The following is a 12,787-nucleotide window of genomic DNA, read 5'->3' on the forward strand; positions in this document are numbered from 1 at the left end:
TGAAACTAAATGAAACACAAGATCCCACGCTAGTTCTTTTGCAGACAGGTAGTTAGAAGAGCACTCATTTGCTGATAAAAAATATCTGATTCATGGAGTAAGATTTTTATAGCAAAGAGAGTACTGGAGCCTTGAAGGCCACAAAAGGCTAGTTGAGAGACATTTAAATATACATACACACAGTGTATACATACTGCAGTTATGGTTCTCAGTGGTGAGGTGCCCATGCCTACAGGGGATGTGCCTAGTCCTTGACAAACAGCAAAGGTGTGAAAGGCAATTAGTTGTTTTGGCGGAGGGGCGGAGTGATATATGAGAGCAGAGGAAGAGAAGACATGTCTGGACTGGTGCAGAATTACTGGCCCTTAAGGGTTTTTACTTTCCTTAACCCCTCTCCCTCTGCTCCAGCTATTCTCTATGGGTGCCCAGTAATGGCTCCCTCAACACAGGGCCGGTCATGCGGACCCAGACAGACTGCCAGACAGACAGAAAGCTGGGAATGGATGGTGTCAGACATAGGGCGGGGTTTGGCTAAAAAACAACAACCTAATGGAATCTGGATGAGGGGGCTTGTGTGTGTGTGTGTGTGTGTGTGTGTGTGTGTGTGTGTGTGTGTGTGTTTGTGTGTGTGTCTTTCACGGGTCTGCGTGTGCGCATGTGCGAATAATTTAATGTGTGTGTCGTGGAATGCATTCAAGTGTGTGTTTGAGAGAGACAGACAGTGGGCTCTCACACGTCAGGCCCTCATGCATGTATTCATCAGAGCCTAGGGAGAGGCTGAGCGAACAGGTCAATAATCACATCTGAGGAACACTCACTCGCTGACGCTAATCCACGACAGGAGAGAGCGGGAGACAGAGACAGAGAGAGAGAGAGAGAGAGAAGGATAGAGACCCACTCCAAAATCAATTAAAACCTAATTAAGCTCTCAGCTCTTTCACAAGCTTTTTATCCTTGGCATTGGCGATACGGCGAGTGTGTACGCGCACGTCCGTGTTTGTGTGTATCAGCGTGTGCTTTTGTGTACATGTCTGTCTGTCTGTCTGCATGTGTATGTGCGTGTTTGTTGGCACATGTTTGAGTGTGTGTTTTCCCAAAGCATGTGTCAGTAACAGCCCTAAGCAGGCGTACTTAGGGATAGATGTGGCTCTTACAGACTCACCGTGGAGGCTTGCAGCCAAAGCCTTCTCGATCGCCACTGTAATACAGGATTACAACCAAGACATAAGAGCATTGGACAACAGCCTCTGTACTCAGTAGCACAAGTGCTCTTCAGGCCTACTTTTGTGCAAATTTGCTTCAACCATCACATTCTTTAACTGCACTGAAACGTGTCTTCTCACTAACATCACGGCAGAGTCAACCTATAGGGTTTGCTTTAGAGGGGAATGACATCTGTCTTTGAATAATTCACAAATGTTCTTCCATGCTAGTGCGCAGATATAATGTGAATTGGTGAAAAAGCACTCCAGCGATGCACTTCCATACAGTTAAGGGCCTCGAGAGAGCCAGCGTTGCTGCAACAGATGTAGATAGATCTTAACTTTTAGTCAAAACCGCTGGAACTCGATACCACCTTTCATCAGACCCTCGATCACTGATAACACCCTCATCACACCCATTACTACTAAAAAGACCTAAAGTTGGGGTTTTCCTAAACCTCTTCCTGATGCCAAATCAGAAGTTTCCAAAATGGCTTTGTTAAAATTTCACTTGGCTGTTGTGCATTCTCATATTCTGACCACTGAAACTGACCACTTCCTACACATCCGGCAGTTGCTTGCCTGGTGCTGACAGTGTTGTGGTGACATTACAGGCTCATTGCCGCATTTTCACACTCTGATCCTCACCTGTACATGTGCCACTCTGACCCAGATTAATGCAGTTGGGATTATCCCTCCATCAGCAGTTTTAGCTTGAATACTCTGTAAAGGAATCAAAACACTGCAGGAAGGAGATAGCCAAAAAAGAGGCTTACTGACTCTACTTAATCCACGTTTTATTCTAAGACGCAGTACAAAAGCAGTCTTAGTGCTTAGATCCCATAAAGGAACACAGCCGGGTGCTGATTGGTACCTCTCAGCTTTACTGAATACTTTTCAGTTTGAGGAAGTAGTGAAAAAAATAAATCCTGTTTACAATATTAGATGCCATGTTTAAAAGTGGCTAAAAAACCCAGAGACGTCTGTGAGTCTTTTTCAGCATCAAAGAACCCATCACGGTAATTAGCGAGACAACAGCGGCCCTGTTGTCTTTTTGACGACTCCGTCATATCAACTAATTGAGATGAGTGTGTTTGCGTGTGTGTGTATGAGGGGAGGGCGTCCTCTGTGTAGCTGCAGGGCTCCTGTGGCGATGCAGTTAGTTACGCAGGGAATCACAATATTAGGGGGGGTGAAGAGACACATGGTAGCACTGTAGAGAGAGAGGCAACAGGGATTCATATTATGGAGAATGAAATTACAAGGAAGTGTTTCACAGTTGCGCAACTTGAAAAACAATAACATGCATATTTAGATATACACACACATATAGCAGCAACCCAAACACATGCTTACAAAGGAGGTAGAAAAATGAGGATTGCTTTAAGTGTGATTCACAGTTTAGGAAGATCATTATTTAAGTAAAGTTCAATGTAACTTACATAAAACAGTACTTATGGACTGAGATAGTAACAAACAGAAATTATGAAATTTTCCACACCTTCCAGTATTGTCACAACCCCAAATTATTACCTTAAAACCTGGTGGTCCTCTGTCAACTCACAGGCATGGGCCGGTCCTTTCTTAATCATATCAACAAAGCTGTGGTATCAGTTATTGGAGGTAATGCACAGAAGGACTGTGTTTTAGAGTAAATGACTTTATTTTTTACTTTGTTCGGTGTTTTCACTATGGGGGAATCGCTTCGGCGTGACCAACTATGGAAGCTCCAATGATACCACGTCTGTCCGTGACAGACAGGTCGAACTGTGCTAGGGCCACGCCCCCTCATATAATCACAGTCGACCAGCTCCTTACGAATCACCCTCGCTTTCTTCCCGTGAAGAAACTATACTAAGCTCCCTCAGCGCTTCTAGGCTAGCTTGGTTGGTTATCTCCTAAACGGTTCACAGACGGACCGAATGCAGTTCCCAACCCACGCTGGGCTTCACTGGGGTGTTTATTCCCACTTAGTCTCTCGTTTCCATCTTATTCTGTACTTTATATGGACATATAAACCTAGATTTGACCTGGCAACAAGGTCATGTTATGCATATTCTGTCTGTCTATCTGTTCTGTGACTCCTGCATGTTTCTAATAATGTTAGAGGAATGACACACAGGATTATGTGCTAATTCAGGATCAACCAGGTGGGCTCTCATTCTAGCTCATTCTTTGTTTCTCTCACACACACTCATAAAAACACACGCATGCACGCACACACACACGTGCACACACACACACACACACACACACACACACACACACACACACACACACACAAATATGACCTGACAGTTAAGAATGTGCCTTTATTGTTCAGGGTCAGTTGGCTGGTCAAAGGTTATAATGAGCTGAGAGCTCAAGCATGTAGAAGCTAAAAAGCGAGGTGTCTTCACATTTATTTATCCTAATTTCCCGACTCACTCCACCTGCTGCTAATGTCCTCACCTTTCCTCTCTCCAAGCCCTTTTTTCATGAGCTCCTCTGTCTCCAGGTGTCTATTTGCCTGCATCTTTACCGTCAGATTGCAGCCACTTGCTCAAGTTCTGTTCTGTTGGTAACACAGATCTGATTTCCTGTGTTCCTAGGTTCAATATTTTGGAGCATGCTCACCCCAAGCTGATGTAAAAGGGATCTGAGTGTGTTGTCACGAGCAACAAAGGGTTTTAAGAGCTACATTTATTGAATGCAGCTGAGGGGAAAGAGCACAAGGAAGGTGGAGAAGCTGTGACTTAGAGCCAATTCTGTGGCAGATATATTTCCTTTTGTCTTAATGCTGTGTTCCTAAATGCTTTCCTTGGACACTGTGTATTCTGTCCTGAGGCTGGATTCTGGTGGTAAATAGATCCACACCTGTCTGGTTTTTATTAGCTTAGCTTGTTGCATAACCCCATAACTATCTATCTATGTTTATCTTCCCTCCACCGCTCTCCTTTGATCTCCTTACTTCTCTTATTTCCTTCCTGCTGCGTTAAGCTCAATGCACACTAAATGTTAAGATTGTTTTCTGTGGGAAAACATTTTGAAAGCAACAGGAAATCATCTCTTCCTTTTTATTATTTCATCAGGTATGACTTCATCGAAATCCGCGATGGGACTTCGGAAAATGCCGATGTTCTGGGTCGACACTGCAGCAACATCGCCCCAGCGCCGATCATCTCATCTGGACCCTCCCTGCAGATCCGATTTGTCTCAGACTACGCCCACCAGGGGGCGGGCTTCTCTCTGCGCTACGAGATCTTCAAAACAGGTGAGGGACTGGACCGGAAACATGATTGGAAGTTTAAAATAAGATTTTTGTGTGTGATTAGTTCATCAAAGTTTGGTTTATAATGGTAGTTGGCAAAAAATAACATTTTAAAGCTAAATATGACAGCTAGATAGATATGAATAAATGAATGTTAGATGTTCAGCATAGAGCAGAGTGTAGAGCAGAGCATTTCTCAACTGTTCTGATCTTCTTACACTTTGGTTTATTATAATCTGTATCAGTTTTACGCTGAATACAAAGGATAGCAGCTGATTGTTTAATTCACATTGCTTATTTTTACGATACAGACGGAATCTCACTAAAAGTGCTCCAGCCACTCTGTGTCTGTTACCACTGTATGGGTCCACTGCTCATTGCCTATCATTTATCTCAATGTGTTCAAAGACCTTCTGGGAAACATAAGTTCCAACTTTTCCACACTGTGAACTAAACATAAGGCTCCGCTGTACATTAATACTTAAGTTAATGATTTTGTCTTTGCCCCCCCCCCCCCATGTTAATGGCCCGAAACCTGTGATCATTCACCCCAACACTCTTACAACAATTTACATCAGCATATGCAGCCGTGCATATAAACAACAGTTAAAGAGAGAGAGAAAAAGTGCTTTCAAACCGCTTGAAAGCATGTGAGGAATGCTTGCTTAATTGGAGCAGGATCCACTTCCTCTGGGGAGATGCTTTGGGGGGGCTTGGTGTGGGAGGGGGTGGTGGGATGATGGAGAGAGCTCCAAGGCAACTTGGAGTTGGACTTAAGGTTAAAGGTTTATGGGTAGAGGCGGGGGCGAGGAGATTGATGGGGATGCATGTGTGCCGAAATGGAATTTTTTCGAGGTCGTCGAAGTGCACAAAGTAAAGTGCACATATTGCAGGTGAGATTGTAGCAAGAAGTGTATTTGTTTTGGCGGTGGTGGTGAGGTGTGTGTGTGTGTGTGTGTGGGTGTGGGTGTGTGTGGGTGGGTGTGTGGTAGGAGATGTGAAATGGTCAGGTGGCCTTGAGGCAGCTAAAAGATTTATGTTCAAGTGAGTTACCAGCTGATTGTCCTTGCCGCATGTCTTCCACAGTGGGCCGCCGTTCATTTCATTCATGTTTAGGTCTCAAAGTGTATCTTGATTGAAAAACAAGAAATTAAGAGGAGTATTTAATTAAAGGCCATGAAAGAAAAGTAAAAGTTGAGGTTTATGGCGCACCAAAAAATAAGCATTCATCCCACAGAGAGAGCATTGAGTTATCACCTCCTACCTTTGAAAAATATCTCTGGTTTTGTGTCAAATGAATGTGACCCAGATTTGGCGTTCAGCTCCGTTACCAAGGCCACCAGCTCGAACCCCGACAATGCAATAGTTTAGATTGCATCTGTCTTACACACACACACACACACACACACACACACACACACACACACACACACACACACACACACACACAGATGGATTGAAGACTGGTGAATGGGGGATGCGGTTGCTATGGCTTTAACAAGATCCCAGTATAAATTCAGGGGACATAAGAGATTGTGTCACTGTGTGAGCACATGTAGGTGCCTGTTTGCTGCATGTGTGGGTGGTTCCACTCAGCTTGTTGTGTGAGATTCTATGTGTCTGTATGTATGTGGAGGCGGAATGATAGATCTGTGTGCGTGTGTGTGTGTGTGTGTGTGTGTGTGTGTGTGTGTGTGTGTGTGTGTGTGTGTGTGTGTGTGTGTGTGTGTGTGACAGACAGAGACACACACGGTGGGCAAAATGATTGGGGTGAAGGGAGATAGAGCGACAAAGCAGGAGTGAGTCAGAGAGTGAAAATGTATTCAGGATGCGTGATTGAGGCCATGTGTTAATTACGGCGTTTCCAGCGCCTGCATGCTCTCTCATCATAGCTGTTTGTCTTCCCGTGGCAGGCCTGGGCCACGGGTTTCCACTAAACACAGTTTACAACTTCTGACGGGAACATAGAGATTCAGGCTGAGATGTGTTTATTTACCAGAGTGGAAGTAATTGCAACGCCATTACTTTTACCCTCGTTAATGGAGTTGAGTTGCATTTCTGTGTACCTGTAATTTCTGTATAGCTTTGGAAGGCCGTAATATTATTTGACTGAAGTATGTTTTGATGCAACTGTATTTTGCTATGTTTGAAGTGAGCTGTAAAAGTGTGAGTACAGTGGGTTTGTGTACGAGTGGGTCTGTGTTTATGGGTGCGTATGTGTTTTTAAAGGGTGTGTCCCAGCAGCGATAGAAATCTGTGTGTGTGTGTGTGTGTGTGTGTGTGTGTGTGTGTGTGTGTGTGTGTGTGTGTTCAGCTTCCTTCCCATATTAAACTGACAGTACAGCTTACAGTCCAGGCTAACCCCCTCACGCTGTGTCTAGAAGCCAGACAGTGTGTGTCTGGTTTTGGCTGTGTGTGTGTGTGTGTGTGTGTGTGTGTGTGTGTGAGAGAGAGAGAGAGAGAGAGAGAGCAAGCAAGACGAATATCTTGGCCTGTTCTAATGATACTACAGCTTGTTTTTGTTTTGTCCATTTAACCCTGTTACATAAGCAGTGACTGTAACAACTCTAGTTTAGTTTTTTTAATTGGACAAGCAGTGTGTGTGTGTGTGTGTGTGTGTGTGTGTGTGTGTGTGTGTGTGTGTGTGAGTGAGTAATGGGGTACAGTGCAGTGAAATCTAATTATTTCCAGCAAGGAGAAGCAGGAGTCGACCTTTGACTCTACATCCATCCTGATACCCCTCCACCCCTTCAGTACACCTCCCCAGGGTGAGCGTTTGCCCCAAAACAACATCCACCCACCCAGCCCCCCCCACCCCCACCCTCCATACACACTCACACACACATAAAGTACACGTATGCCTTAATCCTGCTGTACAGTGAAAGTGCACGACTCCGCTCCTCCCCATTATTGTTGTGCCCTACTTTGCTCCTACTCATGCGTGCTTAACCCTTTATTCAGCCCCGACCACCACCCGCCCCCCCCACGCCCCCATCCATCCCTCATACACTTTCACATACACACAGTCACGTGCTGCTGACGCTGTTACCACGGCTACAGGGGGAAGACTTGCCAGTAAAGCCCCATTTTTCCCAGTTCCCCAAAGCCCACCACTAGCGCGGCGTGGGCAGATAACGTCGCAGCCAATCCCGAGTTAAGACAGGGAGCACCCCAGGGTGTTGGGTCCCCTCCGTGACCACTGCCGTGGCATCTGTGGGGTCGCGGCGGGAGCGCCGCCTGAAGGCAGGACCCCCGACCAAGTGACAAGTCACAACATTGGCCCTGTGTGTATTTCTGATGCTATTGCATTTATTGGATGGCAACCCTTGTGTCAGTGATGGCTGTTACTATATGGCTAATTGCCACGTGGTGTTTTATTCCTGAACCACCCGATTCATCCCAACGCTGGAATTACCCTCAAGTAATTAACTAGCAATGGTAAATTAAATTCATGAATAAATAAATTGGATGAGCGCAAAGAGTGTTTAAAACTGATCAGTGATGACGAGAACGTGTCGCAAAATGAAATAATAAGACATGATCTGCAAATGGCATGAATAAGGAAACCAAGAGCTGCACAAACACTTTGATCACAAACAGCAGGAGGCTTTCTGGTGTTTTTTTTTCTCATGCTCAATATTTAAAAAGAAACTTGAGAATGGCATTCCGTTCCACAACAGAGGCATCAGTGTGATACGTAACTTAGAAGGAGCATTCCTTTCTATTTAAAGCTGCTTCAGACTGATGTCTCTCTGGGTCCATAAAAGTGTTGAGCCGTGACACGCCAAGACCCTTGTTTTTCTTCTTCTTGTTTGCAATGTTGTTGTTGTTATTGTGGTTTTTCCACCCCAACCCCTTAGTGTAGCATGCCCTTTCCGCCACAAATTCACGCACGCATACACACACCCCTCCCATGATGCCTCAGGAGAGATTTTTCTTCAATGAAATCCAGAACTGAGCTCCAGCGGGGTTACATGAGAGATCTGCATGTTTCTGAGGAGCAGATGCATGTCAGACGGAGGCAGGCAGGTAGAGAGTGTAGAGTGAGGCAGGTTTGATGTGTGGCAGACACTGTGCACAGAGGTGAACCCTCAGCGAGAGTTGCGTGCCGAGGACAGGACGAGCGAGGCGACGCCAGACGAGACAGAGAGTTAAAAGAGTGAATGAACCCAGACCCCGCGTGTCGCTGCTGAGAAGACAGGAAACGAGGGAAAGGATGAGAGAAGAAGAGAGGAGGAGGGAAGGGGGTTGCCCTGACACAACATGTGGAGCTGCTGCTACATCAGGCACTCATGTGCAAGAGTCGAGTGGTTTCTACCCAGCAACTCACCCTCTCTGCCCCCCTGCGCCACAGACACACATACACACTCACACCATGACCTCCCCCTCTTTGCCAGCAGACAGCTCTTGCCAAATGGCAGCTCATGGTGCGATGCAAGCACCAACCGGGTTCCTGCATAAGGCAAGCATGTGCAAATGTGTGTGTGTGTGTGTGTGTGTGTGTATAAGACATGGGTTGAGGGTTGACGGAGGGAGGTAGTAACGGGGACTTGTTTTTGTCATGTTCATATACTGTGAACTAATGAGCGCGTACAAAAAGAGAAAGGTACTCATGCATACACTGCTACACACGCAACTATACAGTATGAGCACACAAGCGCACAGTGTTGGCACGTGGCAGCGCGGAGTGTGTGAAGCAACTATTTTGTGTGTGTGTGTAAAAGACATAGAGTTGTGTATTTGGAGGCAATGGAGTCAAGCTGTGCTCAGATTGAAGTTCTCGGCAGTAGGACTCCAGACTGCTGCACTGTGACCCAGTAAGAAACAAGGCCAGTGTGTTACTGGGTCTCACACCTACTGTGAAGCCATCACACACACCTTCAGACACACACAGACTCATACAGAGAAACAAACATGCCAGCAGCAAAAGATACACATGTGAGGAGCTGAAAAAACACAGGAAAGACATGCAAAGACACACACTCGGTGCATATGGCTCAGGCATACCACATAGTTCATTTACTGTTTTATTACAATCACATGCTTCTTACTGCTTTAATGGATTCAAAGCATTGTTTACTCTAATTTATGCTGTTCAGTCATACACAGTAACTGTAGACACACACAACAACACACTAACCACAGAGAGGTGAGGTCAGTAGTTGAGGGAATTGGGAGATATCACCAGTATCTTGCTGTAAATTACCATCTTATTTCAACTTGCCTAGTTCTGTGTGTTTGTGTGTGTGTATGTGTAGGCAGCCAGGCTCATAGCATGAAGGCAGATGATCCATCAATGTTTTTGATGTTGCTGTGTGTGTGTGTGTGTGTGTGTGTGTGTGTGTGTGTGTGTGTGTGTGTGTGTGTGTGTGCTGCTTTTAACATGTGGGGGAAGATTTCATACGTTTGTGTCAACATCTTCACAACATATGCCCACGTATGCAAAAAAGATTGATCGACAGAAAGGTACATACACGGGTGCTGTAAATACATGAATTCCTACATGAGCCACGGAACACACGTGAGACAATTGCCATTAAAAATAGAGCAAAAACTAGGAGGAAAAAACTGGAAAAACTGCTGCTAGAAGCTGCTAGAGAACAGGAAAAACAAAGGGAGAGAGACACAGAGACAGTCTCCTGAGTTTTCTGCTCTCTCTCAGTGCTGATTGGGGTCAGTTCTCTGCCATTAACCAAGTGTAGACAGGGGAGGGCCAGAGCAGCCAGTCGACCCCTCAGCTTTTATAGGGCTGTCTGATAATAAGGACTGGTGCCTTGGAGGAATGCTGCAGAAGGAATGTGCTGTTAACATGTCTGTGATCCTAAACGCTGCTTTTTATGAATATGTATCTGGCACTCCTCTGAGATGATGCAGTGCTCCCACTTTCCTTGGTTTGAAATATACCAGAAAGCTTCCCCCCTGAGTCTCTTCAACCTAGCCTCCCTATCTGCTATCCAACACCCTCAATGATGGGAAAATAGCACAGACTCTTTTCTTTATGCTAGTTATATGCTTGCCAGTTGGCAAAGGGAAATGTAATGTAATGTCTATCAGCCCATCAACTGAAAAGAAGGTGGGAAAACCAGCGTCCACTGCAAGCAGTGAAGAGCAGTGATTTAAGTGGCATCAGTTGGTTTGGAAAGGCCACAACTGCAGGCATTTCTGACATGTGGAGTTAAACAAAGACCTATTGAAAATCCTGCAGTCTCTCAGCAACATTATCACACGAAGGTATTTGCCCTCCTGGCAAGCGTAAAAATAGATAGAGACACAGAAAGACATACAGCTAAATAGACCTGGCTGTTTATAGCCTACATATAAAGATAGAAACGTTTGAGGAGAAGGCGGATGGTCAGACTGAGAAAATAGCCACGTTTTGTGAATGAGACTGTGTGACATTTGTGTGAAGTCCCCTGTATATTTTGTGCGTGCGCGGGGCCGTCAGCTCTCTCCCACCCTCATTGATGTGCCGGTCCATAAACACTTGGCCGTGACTCAGGCTCCCCAGTGGGCAGCGTGGCAGTGGCTGATGGGTAGATGATCTGAGCCACGCAGCTGCCGCCGCTCAAGGTGAGCCGCCCAGGGCGCATACATTTGCATGGATAATGAGGAGCTGCCGCAGAGGGCCCACTTAGAACCATTACACAACGTTTGTGGTGTGCGAGAGTGTGTGTGTAAAAGAGAATGGGAGGTGAAGAGAGATTGTTAGAGACTATTTGTTTGGAATATATATAATAGAGCAGGGGGTCAGTCTACTCCCCTCTTAGCCTTGCATAAGTGTGTATCATTGATTATGTATTGTATGAGTATGGGGTCTTTTATGGCCGCAATAAGACTGTCAAACATAATATTACTACTTTTCTGGAAATATAATTGATTCCTTTTTAAATCTTTGTCACATCTTTACTGTTTTTGAACACAGAAGTGGTATAAAATGTTGGTGCTTTGTGTCAAATACGGTGGCATACAACCGACAAAAAGAGCTATCAGCCTGCTCATATCGCACGCCGCAACGCCCACTTGAGCATTTATTCACCGTGTATTTTCTCCTCCATCAGTGATCATAAAACCGTGTGTGTTTTGTGTGTTGTCTCACCACCACAGCTACTGTATGTTCCAACTTGCTGTCAGTGATGAACGACTCTCTGAAACACCCTCTGCAAGTCAGATGAGATATCCTAGTGTGATCGATTGCTTACGCACATATTTTCCCCTTATATGAGCGATTGCTTATTCATTTCTAAATATCCTCTTATCCTTTGTCTGCACAGGGTCGGAATTCTGCTTCCGCAATTTCACCAGCTCCTCCGGCATGATCGAGTCCCCGGGCTTCCCTGATAAATACCCTCATAATCTGGAGTGCTCCTACATGATCATTGCCCCGCCCCACATGGACATCACCCTCACGTTCCTGACCTTTGACCTCGAGAACGACCCCCTGCTGGTGGGAGAGGGTGACTGCAAGTACGATTGGCTGGACGTGTGGGATGGCCTGCCACAAGGTGAGGGCACACGCACACAAACCAAATACTGACTCAAGGTGCATGGAAACGCACAGAAATGTTTCTGGGGTTACACACACACACACACACACACACATTCTACATTCATATCCACAGTCAGAACCCACACAGACTCACGTGCATTCCCACACAGAAATTTGCATACCAGTCTTCAATTTCCTGAGCAGCTATAGCTTTCTTTGATGCAAGCAGCCTTGCCTTACATTCCTTCACATTACATACAGGAAACATTATTTCACACATGGAGCTGAAAGTGCCTGGACACCCCTAAGGAGCAGCCCTTTCCCATGCCCCTCTTCCCTCTCCATAATAACTCCCTTCATCACCCCCTTCCTATCCTCCCTGTCCTCCCTCCTTATCACCTAGCGCTTCCTTCCTCCCCCGAGGAGTGAGAGTGACGGCTACGATGAATATCTGTTTGTATCCAATAGGAGGTGCCGAGCGTTGCGAAAGTGGCCTATCGGCCGAGATCAGGAAGCGGCGAGGAAAAAAACATTTGAGGATATTATCAAGGGCTTTGATAGTGACCGCCATAGGGTAATGTTAGCCGCTGTGGTGCTGATGAAAAGCACATTAGCAGCGGTGAGAGGTGAACTTCCCTCCTCTCTCTTGCTGACTTTCTTTCCCCCTTTTTTTGAAATGTGAAGCAGAGAACTGAGGATTTGCTCTAATTATTCTATTTTCAGTTACTAAAAAGGGATCCAAGTGGATTTAAAATTGCAATTATAGCCTTGAATTTGGGAGCTTTGATAGCTGAAAACAATTTATACCATTCAAAGTTGAGAATTAGGAGGAAATTAAAGTGTAACCCA

The 12,787-nt window shown here is 45.5% G+C and overlaps 1 protein-coding gene across 2 annotated transcripts in view; it reads left to right on the plus strand.

Annotated features, from left to right (window-relative positions):
* nrp2a (neuropilin 2a) overlaps nucleotides 1–12,787 on the plus strand; it is a 57,722-nt gene that overhangs the window by 14,159 nt on the left and 30,776 nt on the right. For both annotated transcript variants that reach the window (XM_028571829.1, XM_028571830.1), the window contains exons 3-4: nucleotides 4,274–4,455; nucleotides 11,724–11,954. In XM_028571829.1, coding sequence (XP_028427630.1) covers nucleotides 4,274–4,455; nucleotides 11,724–11,954 — 413 coding nt within the window. The remainder of the gene's footprint in view (nucleotides 1–4,273; nucleotides 4,456–11,723; nucleotides 11,955–12,787) is intronic.

Source organism: Perca flavescens, chromosome 24 (genome assembly GCF_004354835.1).
Source record: "Perca flavescens isolate YP-PL-M2 chromosome 24, PFLA_1.0, whole genome shotgun sequence".
In the NCBI taxonomy this organism is placed as follows: domain Eukaryota; kingdom Metazoa; phylum Chordata; class Actinopteri; order Perciformes; family Percidae; genus Perca; species Perca flavescens.